At 41.6% G+C, this 20,757-nt stretch overlaps 1 protein-coding gene across 1 annotated transcript; it reads right to left on the bottom strand.

Moving 5' to 3' along the window:
• LOC115775445 (ephrin type-A receptor 4a-like) lies at positions 1-20,367 on the bottom strand. The gene is made up of 11 exons (XM_030722982.1): positions 20,213-20,367; positions 17,219-17,274; positions 12,788-12,913; positions 11,472-11,657; positions 8,624-8,685; positions 8,028-8,144; positions 7,536-7,622; positions 7,078-7,230; positions 4,714-4,904; positions 4,465-4,629; positions 1-2,450 (listed from the first exon to the last, which is right to left on the bottom strand). The coding sequence occupies exons 1-11, from the start codon at positions 20,365-20,367 to the stop codon at positions 2,336-2,338; spliced, it is 1,413 nt and encodes a 470-aa protein (XP_030578842.1). The 3' UTR covers positions 1-2,335.
• Positions 20,368-20,757: the final 390 nt, after the last annotated feature.

Below are 20,757 nucleotides of genomic sequence, written 5' to 3'. Positions count from 1 at the left end.
CAGATTTTCTCCTAACGGGTAAAAATCATTAAAAACTAACAAAAAAAAGAAACTTTTTTTTTTCCAGTTGTAAATTCCAAACACCAGAGTTTCTTGGCTATTGCCCTAAAGTCAAACAAATAAAACCCTTACACAGTGAGCAGATATTATATTCAACACATTGTTCTTCAAACAAATTATAAAAATAGATTTAGCATTTTCAAATACATATTTACAGTATTAAACATATAATGGTCACAGCAACAGATTGGGGGGGGTAGAGAGGGAAACATCTCCGGTTTCATTCATTGTGGTGACAAGGTTTAGGTTCTGTGTTGGTGCTTGTGTCTGTCTTTGTAGTCTTGTGTGTCTGCGTAAAAGGGGCCATGTGCGTATTTTTGGATATGTTTAATGTGTTTCTCTAAGGACGTTTCATTTGACAAAAGGAGCGTACAAGGAGGGAAATTTTTACCAAATAGAAATCGTTTACTTTATTCCAGTCACATTTTTCCACCTTCTATTGTGAATCTGTAATGCCCCAAATAAATTTCCTCCTCCACCGAATCTCCTACATTGGAATTGGGTAGAAAATGCAAAGGCTGGGTTACTGTACAGAGAGAATTCTGGGAGTTAAATGGAAAAAAGTGCAACCACGTATCATGATAGAGCATGAGATTAACAGCAACATAAAACTAAACATGACAATCCAATAGCAACCAAAGGAAAAAAAACATCTTTGATGTCCTGTAATACTGTATCCATACTGCAACACACACACACACACACACACACACACACACACACACACACACACACACACACACACACACTGTAATGTTTACAGCAAATCTAATGGTACTGAATGTAAAATCAACTGTAGCAAATCCAGCGTATAGAAATACACAGATACTGTGTGCGACAGTAAAAATCCTCCAGCATTCCTCTCACTTCCTTTTGTACAAAATAATTTGTTCAGGTACAAACGCACAGTCATAATAAGTCAACATAAACGAAACAAGACGGCTGCTTTGCTTAATCATTTTTTTTTTAAATACTTAAGTTTAAATAAACCATCCTAACATCCTCTCTGGAGAGGTTCGTGTTGCAGTCTGTAAACATAAATAAATATGGATAAATATCTAAAATCGGACCACCTTCCAGAGACGGCCCGAGTCCTATACAGAGTAAGAAACATTGCAGTGAGAGCCTTTGGAAAGGAGGATTGTGTTATCCAGATGAAATCCAGTAAACTAAAGGTAACAATTCAAGCTTTAAATGCACACAGGAAGCATGGAGAAGAAGAGAAAGATATAGGGAATAAAGAAAATATAGTTAGGAGAAGCGAAACAGACAGTGACGTACAACAAATTCATGAACACTCAAAAAACACATTTTCAAACCTTTGCTTTACAATTTCATCCTGCAGCATTTGTTTCGCCATCAGTAGTCCCAAACAGGATAAATGAATGCTGATACCCCTGCTGAAAGAGCGGCATATCAACACAAATACTTTACTTTAGCTCCGTTCATGCCATGAGCAAACTTTATATAACGTATATAGCACTACAGGGAAGCCTCGCCATTTTGAGGCTTCATCTAACCTCTAACTCCACTAACGTGGACAGCACGGTCTTCCTAACCTGCTGCTTCGAAACCGTAAGTTACATTCCATCCATTTTTGTTTCCTTACCGCCTGATATGAGATCAGCTTTGACGGTCCATGATGTGATTCTGTACCTTCATATTAAATCAGTTCCTGTTTGATGTGAAATCAGATGTGCTAGTTCTGAGGCGTTGTTTGTCCCAAGGCCAGTAAAATAGTTCCCGTCATTGAGAATATATCTTGTTTTTACTGAATTAATGTTCTAAAGGGAAATTTCACCCCAAATGTTCACGTGTCTTCAAAGTTCTAGTTCAAAATCGTTGTGCGCGTCTCTCCCACAATTCAGAGTTCAGCTTCAGACAGAGACATTTAATTTGTCTTTATGGACTGATCTAGAACCAGTAGGATGGAGCCGACGCAGGTGTTGAAGGTCAAAGTGCAGATAGAGGTCATAAAAAGTTGCATGACATCACTCCTCTGCCGTCCCCCAGTTATGACATAAATACTGTCACAACTGACAACTGTCTCCAAGGGAGACTCATTGAAAAGAGAAAGGATGGAATACAGGAAGGCATGAGGAAGTGTGGGAAGGAGGAGTAAATAGAGGAGTGCAGCTAGCTGAAAGATCTGCTCATCTATCTTTATGTATGGAAGAGCTCTCTCTCTCTCTCTCTTCTCCTCTTCTCCACGCCATCATCCGTCTGCACACATTTAAGGATTTGCAGCAGCAGTGAGACTAGCTGGGTCGACTGTTTAGACCTGCACACCACGCCCGTGCATTTGGATGACCTGGGCTCTCAGAGTCTGGATGGCAGCCAGTATCAGCTTCTGGTGCTCCAGGGAAGTGATGCCAAGGCTCAGTACATCTCTGTGGAAACAAGAGTTACCAAGATCAGAACATGTGGTTTGATTTTTTTTTGTTTTGTTTTTAAAGATGACACGTCAGAGGCTGGGGATTTTTGCATTTAAAATTTTTTCTGGCAAGTTACTTAAAAATGTTATTACTCATTTATACATTACTTAGTCTAACTGTATAACTGTAAACCTATTTAAATGAACACATGCTGTGAAAAAAGTATCTGCCACCTTCCTGATGATTTTTGTTCACATTTGTCACACTTAGATACTTCAAACAGATTTTAATGCTTTATTGGGCACTCATTGAAATACATGGAAATTCAACATTTCAACCCTAGAGTGTTATTGGACCATACAAAAGGACTTTTTTTTTTTACATGTGTGTTTCAAATTTTTTTCATTTTTATGTTGCAACTCAAGGTCAGTGTAGTTACCATATGTGGTTCCTCACCCATAATGGGGCAGTCATTTTTTCCAAAAAAGTGTGGCACTTGGTGAAGCTGGAATTTTGGCCCACTCTTCTTTGACGAATTGTTTTTCAGCCACATTGGAGGATTTTTGGCATGACTTTAAACCAGCTGTTCATGCTCAAAGCATCTCAGACTGATCTAAGTCCGGACTTTGAGTAGGCCACTCCAAAACTTTCATTTTGTTCTTTTTTGAGCCATTCATGGGTGGAGTTGCTGGTGTGTTTTGGCATGAACTGGTGGTCCAACATTCACCTTCAGGATTTTTGGTAGAAAGCAGACTTGGTTCCAATAAATATGGCAAATCATCCAGATCCCAAAGCAGCAAAGCAGGTATGTTCTTTTTTTTTTTTTTATGAAATGCTGCGTTTGGTCAGCAGCAGTGCTCTCCCATGGATGCCATTTTGGCCCAGTCTCTTTCTTCTTGTTGAATCACAAACACCGACCTTAACTGAGGTAAGTGAGGCCTGCAGTTCTTTAGATGTTGTTCTGGGTTCCTTTTGTGACCTCCTGGATGAGTGCTGTGCTCTTGGTAGGTTGGCCACTCCAGGTAAGGTTCACCACTGTTTTCTCCATTTGTAATGGCTCTTACCACAATTTGCTGAGTCCCAATGCCTTACAAATGTCTTATAAACCTTTCCAGACTGACAGACGTCAGCAACTTTCTCATCTGTTCTTGAATTTCTTTAGATCGTGGCATCATGTGAGATGATGCTTCACTTTGTCAGACAGGTTCTATTTTGTGTGTGTGTGTGTGTGTGTGTGTCTGTGTGTGTGTGTGTGTGTGTGTGTGTGTGTGTGTGTGTGTGTGTGTGTGTGTGTGTGTGTGTGTGTGTGTGTGTGTGTGTGTGAAATTATTTTTTCACAAGCAAGCAAGAATGTACAAATTAAAAATAAAAAAAAAGCCTGCTAAGACAGTGAACACACTAACCCCAAATGTCAAAATGCTGATGTGCAATTAGTAGCTATAATGCTAAAAAAAGCATTACTGTTATGAAAGTCTTGTTATGACCAGGTTTCCTCTAACAGCAAGGACACCAAGGAGACTTTTTCCGTAGCAATCTTGATATCAAGGAGAACGAGGCTGAAGACTCGTTTAAGGAATGCCATTTCCAATTTCTTAAGTTTATTCGTTTGCATCTTTATATTAATTCAGCACAAATGTCTCTGTCTTAGATATGGCTGATGCAACTCTCTGACACACATCCCTGAGCTCAGATAGGAAAGACGTCATTTCAGACTCAGATTAAGGGCTTAATCTTAGAGTTCACTGGGTCAGTTTGACACTTTTGAGGCTTTTACAAAATTATTAGAAAATCCTTTACAGTTACTACTCAGAACTGTAAATAAGCAACTCTTGTTCTTCATGACTAAGGGTGGGGGGTTTTGTCAAGTTTGTTTGGCAGTGGCCAACATAGCGAGTGCCATATTTAACTAAAATGAATCGCCTGCGCTCCTCATTGATCTGTGCCCTTATTCTTTTACTAAGCTACCCTTCAGTTTAAAAAACAATATAATGAAAAGGTCACGCAGTCAGAACTGCACAAAACTACTCACTGTACAGTCATTCGTGCCACAGACTCCAAGTAGCAGTATCCCGCGGCGGTGAAGTTGTCTTTGTATCGGCCCATGTCTACTGCATCCAGCCACTCTCCAACAGAGTTAAAGGATGGGAAGGTGGGGAGAGGCCTGTCTGCTAGTGTAATGGATGAACTCAGGGTTCTAGAGTGGGAGAAAAGATTATTAAGGCTCGGAGATACTATTTTCTAGAAATTAATATATAATACCTCTGTCATGTGACTGCACCTTCGTGCCAGTGTGGAGGAACCGATGCCATCAGGTGAGCGAATGCTCTTGCTGAGGGCCGAGTGGATCTGGCTGAAGCTGGGCCTCTCTGTCCTCTCTTTCTGCCAACAATCCAACATGAGCTGATGGAGATGTGGAGGGCAGTTAACCGGAGCCGGCAGCCTGAAACCGTCCTCGATGGCCTTTATCACCTACACACAGAAAGAGGAAATCAATAATATCAGATTAGAAATTAGTTTGGGGATTTTCCAGTACTTGTGGTATAATTGGATACATTCTTAAAGAGCATGTCTGAGTGGTAGGGCAGAGTGGGAGAGGTGAATGAGGATGTGGAAAAGTTTTGTCCTACTTTAAAAGTTCAATAAGATGCTTAAAACCTTTTCCCCTTGCTTAGTTGCCAAGAATAGAAGCCTTATAGAAATTAGAGTAGTTAATAATCACACTACCTGGAATGTTCCACTGTATGGCTTGAAATCTAAAATTGACTTGCAAATCTGCACCAATTGTAATATAAACACAATTTCACAGCTATATTGTCAATCTAATATGAGCGGAATACATTATGTAGTCACAATAAAAAAGCTCCAAAACTGTACAGCAAATATGTAAGCATAGAGAGACAAGGATTCCATCACAACCAAGTGATGCTGTATGCAGACCGAGAGGTCGTTCAGCAGGATATTCACTGTCACTTATTGTGCTTCACACAGTTCTTAATGGGGTCTCACGGTAGCTTGGCTCCTCACCAGAAAAATTCATCACTTTTTTCATTCCCTATAATACAATATGCTGTAGGACTTATAAAATAAAACCAGGCAAGTTTGAAATACCAGAAACATCAGAACAATGAAACAAACACTCCATAAAAGTCACTGCTTTCTTAAACACTCCCCCGTAGATAAACTATCAAATCTTAGACAATGTTTAATTTCAGCTCAGCATTTTTCACCCAGGCCTGTGCAAGCTTACTGCCTTCAAACAGTAGAGCCTGAAAGCACCTTTCCAGACTTTCTCGATGATCTTTACTGCTCCATCAGCCTAATGTTGTCCCCTATTAAAAACCATTCACTCAAACACCCCACGAGAGATTTCCTTTCACTATATCCTCCATCGCAACCACTCAAAGAAACACAATCTCCTGAAAGGAGGCAATAAAGTCTGAAAATAATCACAAAAATGACATCCATCAGCAGCATTAATTCCTAAAACACCCTCTTCTCTCTACCTACCCTGCCACCCACTTCCTCACTCCACCGTCCTCTCAGTCCCTTAAGCTTCTATCTCAGTAAAGAGCATTCATAAAATGCTTTTCAGCATTTGACATTTTCCATTTAATCAGAGCCGGTAGGTAAAGGGCACGACGGATCACAGGTGGACAGGTCGACCAACAATTCCGTTATGATATAATGTATCAATTTAAAGTGGATTAATATCCCTGGCGCTCTACAAGCTTGACCTTTGCCCTCTCAATTGGAAAGTTTGATAATATAAACCAGGCTGAGATGAAACTTTCTCCAGCTTTATAAAAGGCCACTAACAAAGAGTATAAAAAGCGACCTATTCTTGTGCTTGCTGAATAACTCATGCATATTAATTTTGGACATTCAAAAATGGAACATGCAAGTAATCGGTGGCTTTACAAGTACCTGCCTGCATAAAGTGTCTTTATGGTGAAATTAATTTGAGAGGGCATTAGCATGGCGAAGAATAATGTCTGGAGTGTTGCTGGCTTCACTAAAAAGAATCGCAAGTGCCTGCTGTCTGTTGTCTCTGCATCCTGCTTTCAGCTGCACTTCAGAGGCATGACATCCTTAAAAAGGGGAAAATAAAAACTGTTTTTTTTGAAGGACAAAGAAGAAGGAGTAACAAGAAAAATGGGACCACCCACAATGACTTTTAAATAACTGGTTGCTGGTGGCGGCAGGGTCCTATTAACCGGACAGTCACTTCCCTCAAATAGTGCTTTACATTTCTTGAAATAAGCTGACTATTTTCTGAGAGATTTTCAACACTTAATAGCAGGATGGCAGTCAGGGATAGGCAGTAGCCACTAGAAGGGGGTCAGTGCATCCTTAAGAGAAAACAGGATTGGTCATGGAGCTGATGCAGACTTAAAGAGGGGGACTTAGGCCCTGCAAAAGCTCTCAGAGGTACTGTGGCTTCTTGGCTTTCTTTTAATAAGATGCATGCTGGGCATGGGTGGAAAATTCATTGATAAAAGAAAAGAGAATGAGGCAAAAGAGGGAGGGAGGGTGCAAAAGTGCAGAAAATTAATATAAAAATTGGAGCAAGGAATATGGAGAATAATAGGAATGGCTGGAGAGATGAAGTGTGAAGCACCCTCCTGTCCCTCTCTCCACTTACATCCTGGTTGCCCATATCCCAGTAGGGTCTCTCGCCATAGGACATGACCTCCCACATGACGATGCCAAAGCTCCAGACATCTGAGGCAGAGGAGAAGCGATGGTACTGGATGGCCTCTGGAGCGCTCCACAGCACCACACTTTTCCCCCCATGCTGGAGGACAGAACAGGAGAGGTAAGACGAGACGTAAAAAAGGGTGTGGAGATTTCACCAAAGTAAAGCTTTAATATTCTCTTTGAAAAGCTTTGAGCATATTTCCAGCAGATCAAAGGAATTGTTAGGAGATTGGGTTCACCGCGACTGAAATCCTAAAATAACCATAGAAACAAAGCGCTGGATTTCTCCCCCATCTCAAAGCTCGTGTGACCTCACCTGAACTTGACATAACATGTGATGTGGTAATTTTCATTTGATCAGACTTATTAAGGAAAAAATATTCATGAGAAAAATCATCTTACCAGTGTGGTGTAGATGGCCTCTATTTTATCCTCCTGAAGCGGTCTGAAGCCAGATACCTTGCAGCCAAGGTTGGAGTTAACCAGCACCTGAGATTAGGAAAACAGACTGATTAACATGGCTTACATTTGGAGAGGAAATGCTCACAGTATGAGGCCTCACTACCCCGGTGGGCAAAGCTCTTATCGCACCAGGGACAATTGATTGTTTACAAGAACAAATGTTTTGATTTTCCGCAACATGACCACTGCATCTGAAACAAACAAACAAACAACAGGAACAAAAAAACTCACACGTGTGACAAAATGATTTTGACAGTTTTGTCTCATTTTCAGCTTCATGTAGTCTTTCAATAAAAACCTACAGGCGAATGATTGCAAAGATATTTGCAGACAAGAACAAATTGTGGTCTGCAGAAACTCATTATAGCACACGACATACTGTTCATCACACCATACCTGCCCTTTATCATCTACTCCCACCTGCTCCCTTACCTTGTGTGCGGCGAGCCGTTTGTGGACAAAGCCCATTTCGGTGAGGTACTTCATCCCCGACGCCACTCCAGCCAGCATATCCATCAACTGCATTATACTCAACTGGCCTTCATGTTTCTGAGGTTACAGAAGGAAAAAAAGAAAGAAGAGGTGGGAGAGAAGATTGTGGAGAGGGTGAGAGGGGAAAAAAAAAAAAAAGCACATCTACTCCTGCTTTACAATGTTGTGCTTGCTGAGCTGAAAACCTTTATTTGGAGAATAAAAACAAACAGGCCATTAATTCATATAGTTAGAAACCACATTGAAGTGGTTCACAGAGCAGAGGGGCACGGTAACAGTTTACAGAAGCTTACAGCAGCTTTGAGCAGAAACACTCCATTTGTGCAGTTAATTATGCTATGTTTCCCTTATTACTGTAATAAGCACAACAATTGCTGCCCCAGGACCATATTAGATTAACAGTATATTTAGGACTAGTAGAGCAAACGTGTTGTTTGTGCAGCTGCTTGAAAACAGAGGATAATAATGAGTAATTTTGTTAAAATAATGGGCATTGGGATATACATTTAAAATAAATGCATAATAATAGCACTTACCCTAAGGAATGAATCCAAGGATCCGTTAGACATGCACTCCACTATGATCATCATGGTGTTTCCTGGAGAAACACAGAGTACATATATGAGCGAGTGGGATAAATTTGTGAAAATCAAGGGAAGAAGTAAAGCAATAGCATGGTAATAGAGACATGGAGGAAAAGGGAGGGAATAAAGTGAGTCTAGTCTGCTTGGCAGGCACTGTGCAAAGCCATTCTTCACTCGGTGAACTGTACTGAAGCCAGGAGAACCTGTGTGCTGCCCTGGCTGTCTAAGCAAGTTTAACGACCCTGAAACGCTCACTCACGCAAACTCTAACTGCGCACAGCAATACACACAGACACACACAGCCCGAGCTTGCACGGTCATATACAATATACATGTGCACAAAAGATGCATGCATGCTCACACACATACTGTGCCAAGGCACAGATGGCAGGGATCCAGTAGTGCTATGAAGTGCACAGAAGAGGAAAATGAAAATAAGACTGCAGTTGTTGGAAGAGGGACGAAAGGAGGAAAGGATTGTGGGAGGTTGAAACAGATAGGATAAGCCTTGACAGATATGTAAACAACTGTACATCTAAAAATACATATTCTACTAGTCTGATCAGTCTTGACAGCTTATGCAGGCATATTACAAAAAATGAAAAATTGGCACTGTAAAATCCCCAGTTCCTAGTTTGCCAGGATTACTACACTTTTAGGAAGTTATTTGAAAAGGTTACCGACTACACTGTGGGAACTGTGGGCCAGAGATCCTGCCATAATTTGCCAGCCATCGTGTAATTAAAACGAGCTGGATAATGAGTCTGTGGTTGAACGGGCTTGCGCAGGGCTGGAATGAGCGAGACATTCAGCTACAACCACGGACCTGGTAGAATCAAAGGATGTCACGTATGTCTGCAAATACTGAGAGGGAAGCAGAAACGGTGTGTGACACAGACGGCACTCTTCTGTCCAAAAGCAAATTCTCGACCTTTGCTGCCATTTAAAACTTTGGCTCTACTCTTTGGTGAAACCGCATCAGTCCGTACTGAGACAGGAAAGCAAAGGCTAGTCAAACATTAGACGTCCACTTACTAAGCAGGAACAATGGCACATTTTCTTGTAGGGAGGAAAAAAAAAAGCTGTCATAACCAATTATGAAATATGCCATAATACTCACTGAAATGATGGCTGAGCAGTAAAAAAAAATATTTTTTTGTGGTTATTTGACAGCCCGTCTCTGTTTTGTCGTCCTGCTACCAGCTTTTCCAACTCTCCCACACTGAATTTTTTCTGTTACTCCCACTTTTTGTTGGCTAACGGTTATATTAGGTTCAAATAGTAACTCCATTAAGCATCCATTTATTGGAGTAATTGTATCTTATTATCACTATGTATTTCTTCTATTTTAACTTGGGTAATATCAAATCACATTATTGTACTTTTTATAATCCTGTTTAGTGGCTAAATAAAAAAAAGAGAAGCACGAAGAGGTGCAAAGTAAAAGAGGCAGCCGACGTGTGGCTCTAAATTCTCAATAGAAAGATTAGTAAAGAGCGAGGGCAAGGCAGGTGATGTAGGCAGGTGATGGTTGCAGGTGAGTGAGGTGTGTTGGACGGATGGAAGGGGGACTAAATGAAAATCAGGTGGGTGGGTGGGAGGGGTAAGTGATGTAAAACAGGTGATTTGTAGTCTAACAGCATGTGGGCGTGGGTGGGTGTGTACTGTTTGTGTGCAAAGATTTGTGATTTCATGCCAAGTGAGGAGGCAGGAAAGCAGGTGTGTGTGTGCGTGTCGGTGATGGTAAAGAAAAAGTGAGCATATGGGACAGCCTTTGTGTGTGTGTGTGTGTGGGGGGGGGGGGGGGGGGGGGGGGAAGAGTGTGTATGTGGGTTTTCGATGAACGTGTGTATGTGTGCATATGATGGTGGGAGGGATTGGAGTGCATCTCAGGGCCCCGCTGGGTCTCTAGCACCAATTACTGTACCCTGCACATCTGCTGCCATCCTACTGAGCACAGAGTGTGCTGGGGCACTGTGCCCACACATACACACACACACACACACACACACACACACACACACACACACACACACACACACACACACACACACACACACACACACAACACCACCAAAAGCATTGCAGCGGCAGTAACGAAAACTTCACAAACTCCTTAAAGCTTCTCCCTACACCTGCCATTCCCATTAACCTCTACCTCATCTTCTCTGTCTCTCATGTCTCTTTCTTCAGTCTCCTCCCTTCAAGTTTTTTTTTTCCACCGTCCTTCCATCCTGTTTTCGCTCTTGGACCTCAATTGCTATCTGTCAGCAGAAAATAGGCCTTGATGTAGCTTTTACCGCTGCTAGCTAAGGCATCCATCTATCCACCCTGCTCTCTCCTTTTCAAACTTGTCTTCTTGTACCATCCTCCTCTCTTGCCCTGTTCGCTGTAAGCGCTGACCCCCTCCATGTGTGAGTTATTGAAGTATCCGGAGTATCTTAGCTCTCCTTGCAATCCTTTAGTCTCCTGTCCTTTGCTCCTCCCTTTTACCCTCTCTGCATGTGATTTTAAAATGCTCACATTCCAATTACCCCTTTTTCAACCTTACTTCCTTTGACAGTTGAGCTGGTCAAACTGTATCATTTCTTCCCTGATCCTTGGATTCCTAAGCCCCCCCCCCCCCCCCCCCCCCCCCCACACACACACACACACACACACACACACACTCTATGCTTCTTTTCATCTTCACCCACTTTCCTTTGTTCTCCCATTCTTTTCCCAGTGGTATCCCCTTAGTCCTAAACTACCTTTCAGTTCCTTCTTTCGGCCCAGTATCCCTTTCTCCCTCCGTTCTTACCAGTGGTGATGACGCCCTCCAGCCGGATTATGTTAGCATGGTCAAATTGCCCAAGAATGCCAGCCTCGCTAAGAAAGGATCGGCGCTGCTTGTCAGAGCAACCGGCCCTTAACGTCTTTATGGCCACAGGTAGCTCCCTCTTACTGGGCAGCTTCAGGCAGCCACGACACACCTCCCCAAAGTCACCTGGGGGGGGACGAACAGAGGTCATGATCAGTAATCAGTATCAATGTATGCACAAAGAGAGAGCACAGAGGAAGAAAAGCCATCAAAAGAAAGTGAGAAGAAATGAGTAAGGGTTAGACTGAGGGGGACAGAGCGAAAGGCAGACACAGATGAAGAAATATTACTCATGTTGGGAAGAAACAGTGATGACATTGAGAGAAAAAGATGAAATACAAAGGGATCAAAGAGAGATCAAAGATGGGGTAGGGCGCAGGTGAAACACTGAAGCATCAACTAGAGCCAAATACAACAGCAACAATAGTGGAGCACAATTTTGGCAAAGATCCGTGAGTTGCAAAATTTGACTGAACTGGTTTTCAATTCAGTCTCAAAGCGAGTTCACAGAAAGTCCAACAAGACACTGAGCTGCCTGTGGAAAGTCACTGACACTTTGGGCTTTTTTGGCAATTTATTTTTTACCATCCCTGCTTACCATATTTGGAAAAATGAATGGTTTAAGATTGGGTTTGCATTGATCGGATTTGGTGGGGGGCACTACGTTTGATTATATCCTGATTTAGCTGGCATGCTGTACAAACTATAAATAAAACAGAGCCAGTTATTTGATGCATAATGCATTGAATATTTCATATGTCTTATTAAACCAAAATAGTACAAAGACAACATTTGAAATGAGGAAACTGTGAAACGTAACTGGTACTGCAGAACCATGCTCCTGTATATATATAAAGAATATAGTTTAGCATTGTCGTGCCAAAATAAGCTATGTCTTCCTTAAAAACACCTCGCCTGAATGGCAGCATGCTTTCCTCCAAAACCACTCCCTCTATATGTTATTCAGCATGGTGATACTCCAACATATTGCAGATGCTTGGCTCCGAATAATGGCTGAAACCACAGAACAACCTCCTACTTCTCCTAAATCTTTAACTTGGGCTCAGAGAAGTTCCCATGTTGTGATTTTTTACCCCTGTTTTGGCTTTAATGGGATGGCTCTACAATGAGAAATTCTAAAATTGCTGAAATATTAGCCCACACACACTTTCACAGAGCAGCGAACTCCTCCACCATCTCTGGGACGGAGAGTTTAGTAGAAGCTGTTGCTGACTTTCTTGTGTATAACCAAGTACCTGTGTGCACAATTCTCTCGATCTTGATGCTCGAGTTGTCCAGCTCTTTGGCAAAGGCATGTACAGCCTGAAGCAGGTCTTCGCAAGTCTCAGGGTCAATGTAGGTCCTCCGAGTGGGGATCTTAACTGCAGGAGTATATATACACACAGGAATAATACCATAAGACAACTATTTTATATAGCCGGTGTAAAATGAGACATGACTTTTCCACACTTTATAAGACATGACATAGTTTATTGTGCACATTTCTTGTGAAGTCTGAAGAACCCAGCAGCAACACATCCGCATTAGATATAAAGAAAGAAACACTCTCAGACTGGCTGCACCTCGCTCTCAACACAAAGCAAAGCATTTCTGAAGTCTGCATTGCTTTGTGCTCTATTGAGGCTACCATCAGTGGAGGAATTGCTGTGTCTGCCTCCTTCAAGAGAGACTCTTTCTGTGTATGATAGTTGAACATTAGGCCAAAATGTTGTGTCTGGGAAGAAGGCTTTGCTCTTTGATCTACAGCCTGAAATCAATGCCAGAGTTTTATCATTGATGTTTGAAAATGCTGAAAAGCCTTCTCCTATCAAACTCTATATAAGTGTAGGGTTACGTAAATATCGCAGTTCTTAGCCAGTTTTTCAAGGTTTACAATAACCAAATATAACCCAAAATGCAAAGAGATTATTTTTGGGATCAGTCGTTTTATTAAAAAAACCCCAAAAACATGTACTTCATAACTCGTCTTACTTTCCGTTTTATTTGTTGTGACCTTGCAAACTCCTGGGAGACAAAGATCAGAAGGCTTCGAGTGCTCAAGTCTTACTGCGTTTCCTCCACCAGGCTTTATTTAGATCACAAGGCTCTTCCACGAGGGTTTTTGTCTTTTCAAAATGTTATCTCTCTAACACACACGCAACGCAGCAGACTCACAACCAAAACACAATCTTCAGTCAGAAACTGGGACAAGAATAATAGACTTAAAAATGCTGATGCAGAGAAACTCCAGTCACACAGTATTTACAGTCGCCTCGCTCCTTTGTTGGAAGTTTTACACTGTGGGTTGAAAAAAAAAAAAAAAAAATAAAACCACAATATTTAATAATAAAAAAAAAAAAACCCTGTAAGTTATAAAGTGATGTGTTTTGGACTACAGAGCATGGTAATATACAATAACGGGGTTTAGTATTTATCAAAATAGAAACCTGGATTCTGAATTCAAAATTAATAATTTTTCTTTGTCATATCCAGTCCCACACACATTGCCTTATTTCTTTCAGCGGCCTCCACAAAATCACTACTGTGAGACTAATGAGACACAACAATTGGAAATTTTAGCTGACATTTAGAAATGAAAGGGATATTGACCCCAACTATTTGACTGTACACAACAAAATAAACACTACTGGGTTTCTCAATGAGCCTTAGTTTTCTTCATCAGCTAAATGCCTGTTGTATTTACTGAATACCAACAGCAAGAAAATAAACTTGCCAGCAGATAGTCAATGACCATTAACCAGTGCATTATGGCTCTCAACCAGATGACCTTTGACTCCTGTTACTACACTTTAAGGCTAATCTTCCAGGAAAAGGCCCGGTAGTTCTCCCAAAAGCATGACTGAGGCTCTGAATGTGATTACAGTTCCAGATTGACCTGAGGGAAACTATACTGGCTGCCTCAAAACGGCTTATTGATCCGCCACAAACACGCTTTCTTGAGCGAACGAACACACACGCTGATATGGTTCTGTGTGTGTGTGTGTGTGTTTGTGTGCACACACACTGGCTAACACAGCCGCAAGTACACTTATGAAGCAAATTAAACCTTTTTGATTCAAGCCTTGGACTGATTTTAAGATCGAATGGTCTTGACTGCAGGTTGCTTTAAAACCAGTTAAACAGCAGGCACACACACACACACAGCCATTTTTACCTTCAGAAAAAGGATTGTTACATATTACTCGTACCTTTTAAAAACTAACACTTTAATTTATCGTTGTAGGGAGCCATTCATTACATTTCAAGTCTTTAATTCTGTATGATTCCCACAGACAGTATAAAACATGGACATAGCTTCTGGTTCAGAAAAATGAAGCCAACGCAGAGGAGCCTTAAACCTGGTTTCTGAAGGGCACCAGATGGTGATACTAGTGGTTGCAAAAAGAGACTTTGTGTCTATGAGAAAACAGATTTCTGTTTTGACCCCTGTAAACACGTTCCTACTGGATTTATGTGCCCAGTCACTCATTTTGGGCCCATTTTGTAAATCTCGGTCATACCATGTTTCAAAATAGAGGATTATCTGTGGCTTACGACTTGTGAATTGCGCGTCATTACCCAATGAGTGCAGAGTTTCACAGTCAGACCCGCCCCTCCTTGTTACATCTGTTTTTTTGCCTCTGAGATGGTGACGGTGGAAACGCTCATTTCAAGGCTTCAAAACAGTGCTTCAGAAACCAACGGGCGATGTCATGGTAACTATGTGCATCTTTTCTGCAATGTTGCCTGAAATGGTCACATGATTTCCAGATAACAACGCAACATTAAGCACACACCAGCACAAATCCTTACCCCAGTAAAGACTTAATCTTTCTTTTAGCATTTAAGTATTTTAGAGCAGCGAGTATTGTAGAAAATGGCAACATTTCTGTCATTATTAATGCTGTAAGCCTCTTCATGTCTGCGTTGTTACTCTAAACTGAGCTTTGGCTGTATGATTGGAGTCAGCAAACATGCAGCTTGAGCATCACTTTCCAAAGTTAATTCAAAACTGGCTTTGTGTTAGCATGTTGCCTTTACAGCATTTAGCTTTTTATGTTCATGCACTTCATTGGCTGATTAGATTCAGGTTGTACTGAGTTACTGCCATGAGCGCTTGAGAGGAAACTGAAACATAATCACAAATATTTTCATTCCTTCTAGACAACAGGACACACATTTCTTACTATCTTTCTCCACTCGTTTCCCTAGACACTTCTTCTTGCCGTCTCTCTTACGTGCAGACTGTGGATGGTATCCCAAACTGGTCATTTATGGAGACCGCAGATGAGTCATGAGCCTTTTCTCCTCCCGCCATGCCTCCCGTGTACTGCATATTTCTAGGTCACATACTCTGACATAAAACTAATATTCTGAGCAGTGTCACTTATGGTGAGTCTTCTCTGCTAGTTCACCTCATCACACTCCATTCCTCAAACCTCTTACTGCACTCTTCACTCACTCACTCATTTCCCCTCCTTTTCCCCTCCTTCTTCCTCTACTTTATTACTCACACGCTCATTTGTTGGCTTTTTCTCTCTCCCCCCGTCCTCCTGCATTAATATATGGTCATAGAATGTGTTTTAAGAGTCTGGCAGGCAAACAGATGGGAGAAAAAAAAAAATCATCACGCTCCCTACTTTGCACGCTTCCAGCACTTGGACAAAGCAGACCTGCAGGAACAGCAGAGTATGCTGCACTGGGTCTGCATTCATGGAACAGAAAACAGGCTTTTGTGTTGAATAATGAGAACAAAATGTTTATATGAGTGTCCAAGTTTTACAAAGAAAGGTGTGTGCGCCTCTGCAAAGCAGGCCAAAAATGTTTCGGTGTGTTTGTGTATATTACGTGCTTGTCAGCTGTTGGCATGTCTTTGTTTGAGAAGATTTAATTCCCATTCGCATGGCTTCGGCTCATTATTCATCAGACATAGTGCTCCAAACCTCTCTAGAGGGCTCAGTATGCTGGGAGATTAAACAACGCAAATGAGCACGGGCACATGCTTGCGCATTCACACACAAATTAAGAACAAAAAAAAAAAACTCTCCATGCATACACACACACAAGAAAACTATAAAACACACACACGTACACACACACACACACACACACCCACCCAATTAGCAAGCACTGACAGGCAAACCCATACACAAACAGGAGCAGATATGTCAAACTTCTTTCAGTCTGTCACTGTCAAACAAAAAACTATTAAGAGCTTTGTGACCAGAGGTTAGAAAAGAGGCATTTACAACCTTGTAAAAACAACAACATTTACTGTTCTGCTTTGAAGCACAATCTCTGCTGCTGCCCGCCTGCCTTGTTCTCGGGATTTTACCCTCTTTTTTTCCCCCTTTTTCCTCCCCTCATCTCCGGCTCTTTATCTTCCTCCTCCTCCTCCTGATTTCAATCTCTCCCCTCAAACTCAACCACGCACACACCACCTAATGGAGTGTGTCAGTGTGCTCAGAGTTGGCTAGGCATGCACTCAGAATTGCGAATTAAGGCTGTGTTGCTACTTAATGCCTCAAAAGTCATCTGTAATGCATGAGAACGTGTGTGTTCACATGCATTCCAGCACTGGAACAGGAAAAGACAAAGCCCCTTTTTTCACATTCCACCTCCTATCTCACACAGTTTATACACAGACACTGATACTGTATAATATAATCATTGCTTTTGCCACTTACACTGGAAGTAAAGTTCCTCATCTCCCTCTTGAGAAGCTTTACTGTAGCCACATTGCCTGCGAAGAAAAAGAGAGGCAGTCATCAGAGAGTGTTCTTTTTAATCCCATGCAGCAGACACAGGTAAATGGCAGAATCAGGTACTCTTTATCTTGAGCCATGATATAAGTAGGAACTGCCAGGACAGAGGAAGCAAAAATAAGAATATCGAGAGGGGAGAAAGGATATGGAGAAGCATTCATAAAGACCCCCGATGTGATCGCTCTGATGTGCATCAGAAATGTCTGAGGCTCAGTGCCAATCCTATCTATTTGAGTGTGCCACCGACTCACACAATAGCCTTGCGACTGATACACAATTGTTGTTTCACCTTGAATGATTTTTTTTTTTTCTTTATCCAAGATATGAATACACGCACACTTGGCCAACTGGACTGTCTCATCCTTTCCCACCATGGGGGGTCTAAAGAGGAGCGAGCTCAATAGGCTCTCACTGCTGATGGCTTTATCCTGAAGGAAACTTTTTTTTTTTCCTTGCATGTAACACACAAACCACAAAAGCACGCACATGCACACATACAGGCACGCACGCACGCGCGCGCACACACACACACACACACACACACACACACACACACACACACACACACACACACACACACACACACACACACACCACACACACACACACACGAGTAAGTGACAGATTAACAGTTGCTGGCTACTAACATGCTTGATTAGAGAATGAAGGAAAAATAAAAGTAGGTAAAGAGAATAAAATCTATGTTGACGTCTTCTAACAGACAGTGTGCTAATAAAAACAGCCTACAAACTATAATAGTTTGCAAAAGTCTTGAGCCACCCCTCGTTTCTCCGTACTTTGATAGGAAAATGGAATATAGGTGCAGCGACTTATTGAAATATGTGCAAACATACTTGGAAATACAGTATTTAAGGCAAAAACAGAATCTGGCTGTATACACTCAGTGTTGTACCTGAATCAAAAATGTAAAATTTGGATTCATCACTATAAGACTTTTTGCTACTGATTTTCAGTCCAGTTCTTGTGTAATTTAGCACGCCTCAGCCTTTCCTCCCTGTTTCCCTTCCTTAAAAATGGCTTCTTGACAGCCGCCCTTCCACTGAAACCATTTCTGATTAGGCTTCACTAAACACTATTTCTGAAGGATATGACTTTCAGATATTGTTCATAACAGGCAACTAGTAACAAAGTGACTAAAGATAGAATTTAAGATCCGTCTTTTACCGAGTTGTCTGTTATGTAGAGACACAGAACTGGTTCGTCCCTTTGTGTAAGGAGCCTTTGTGATGCTTGAACTAGGCAGGTCAGTGTTAAGTGGCTTAACCAAGTGTTCAAACACTTTTCAAAAACGTCCAAGGAAGTCAGGCTTCTTGGAAGCAAAATATAAAGAAATGAGGAGTAGGTAAAGACTTCTGCAGTTTACATACAGTTTATATACTGTATATAGAAAGACAAACTTTGAAGCATTTCTTCAAGTTCCAATCTGAAGAGTGTTTGCAGTCTAGCACTTTAATTTAGCATAAGCCTTTTAAAAGAACATACATTTGTATACCTGCAACCATAATATCAATGTGTCGGGCATGGAACGTACTTATGCTATGGTTGCCACAGTTGCTTCATTTATGTTTAACTGAAATATCATATCAGCTCAGGGAGGCATGTGTTAAATGCGAACATCAGAACATATCTGCACTGCACACAGAACTGGTGCACAGCTGAGAGGGAGTTTTCAGAGAGCAGGGAGGACGTGTATGCACATGGGAATGATAATGTGTAGGGTTTGCGTACGAGTGTGTCTGCACAAGTGCTTGTGTGTGTGTGTGTGTGTGTGCCCGTGTGTGCCTTACAGGATTCTGTTATATTGCATGTGCATGTCCCTGCGAGTTTTTTATAAGGAGAGATGTGGCTGAGGGTGAGGCTGACACATCCCTCAGCCTGTGTAGCAGTTGGGTCTGAGACAAGGTCAGGACCCTGTCTGTCAAAACACACCACCAGACACATGCACCACAACTCCTCAGGGCAGGAGATATCAGACAGGAGAGAGGAGACAAGAATTAATAGATAAGGGAGCACAGCGTAAGGGGAGCTAGGGGTGGGAATGGGAGGAAGATGAGAACGGAGGGCATCACGGTACCGAGAGAAACAAGATGCAGGAGACCAAAGGGAGGAGCAGAGGAAAGGGAGCGAATGGGGAACGTGGTAACTGAAGAAGGGCAAAGCAGTGGAAGAAATCATAGAGAAATAAAGGAAGTACTACTGAGACGAAGAGGCAGAGGAAGTGACATGAAAATAAGAGGTGTGGAACAAGAGGATAATTGGAAAGAAGGTTATGCAAGGAAGTTGAAACTCGAAAAGGCACACAGTATAGTCTATAAGTACATTTCAAGGGGCAGAGGAAGCAGCAAGGAGAGAAAGAAAATAGCATCCCAGAGATTAGAAAAGTGACAGAAAAACAGAAGCTAGGACATACAGCAGGACAAATTAAAGGGGGTGCCGAGAAGCAATAAGCGAAAAACCACATGGAAGTCCACTAAATACTAATGTGAAAGGGAGGAGGAAGAAGAAGTACTCGACTAGTGTTAGGGATGCATGAAAAAAAGTCACATAAATTGATTATGTGACCATTTCCATTGCTTCTTTGAAAGTCACAGATGTGACAAAATGAAATAGCAGATGCAAAGTGGTACTCATTGGAAGGTTGCTTCTTATTGAGCATGATTCAATACGACTGGCCTTACGGTTTTAAGTTCATTTCACATCTTGGTAGAGCACAGTGCGTGGATATAACTAAAACTGTGCCGGACAGCTTCATGAAAAAGGAAGAATATGGTTATTATGATTCTCTTAATGTGAGGAAGGAGGGGAGAAAACTGGACAAACGGCAGGAAATGAAAGGAGACAGAAATGTGGGGCTGGGGGAAAAGGGAGAAAGAGACTACAGACATGCCAGTGTACCTGGGCATCAGCTCTGTGAAGGGAGGAAGAGGAGAAAGAAGAGGAGGAGGAGGAAGGGTGGAGAAGGAGGTCGAGAGCAGCACCACGCTAGCAGGAGTTACATTGGAAGAGCCTGAGCAGATGCTGCTGGGAAGAAAACAAGGAGGGGGTGCCATTGTCAATCCTGGCTCTTTTCATGAATTTTGGTCATTCAACACAACTTTGGATTTCTCTCAAATCTACAATATAGAGGATGCTATCAAGTAAACATAAGAAAATAATAAAATATTTACAGATCATTGTAAAAACATGTACTGTATTATTTTCTCTGTTTTTAAAACATACCTTGCAGTCCTATTAAACCCTCATGAAACTAGAAGTAGAAGAATTTTGGGCTGATTTTTTTAAATTTCACAACTTCACAAGAACCAGATGGCAGAAAGAAATATGTGAATGCTGAATGCTAAAATTTCAGGCCAAATTCTGTCACTGCTCAGCTTCTTCAAATGTTAGTTTTGGCAAGACTTCATTTCAGTTTAAGCCCTATTCATGAGCAGATTTTTTTG

Source organism: Archocentrus centrarchus, unplaced genomic scaffold (genome assembly GCF_007364275.1).
Source record: "Archocentrus centrarchus isolate MPI-CPG fArcCen1 unplaced genomic scaffold, fArcCen1 scaffold_135_ctg1, whole genome shotgun sequence".
Taxonomy (NCBI): domain Eukaryota; kingdom Metazoa; phylum Chordata; class Actinopteri; order Cichliformes; family Cichlidae; genus Archocentrus; species Archocentrus centrarchus.
The sequence above is the reverse complement of the archived record's forward strand: the minus strand, read 5'-3'. Positions and strand labels throughout refer to the sequence as shown.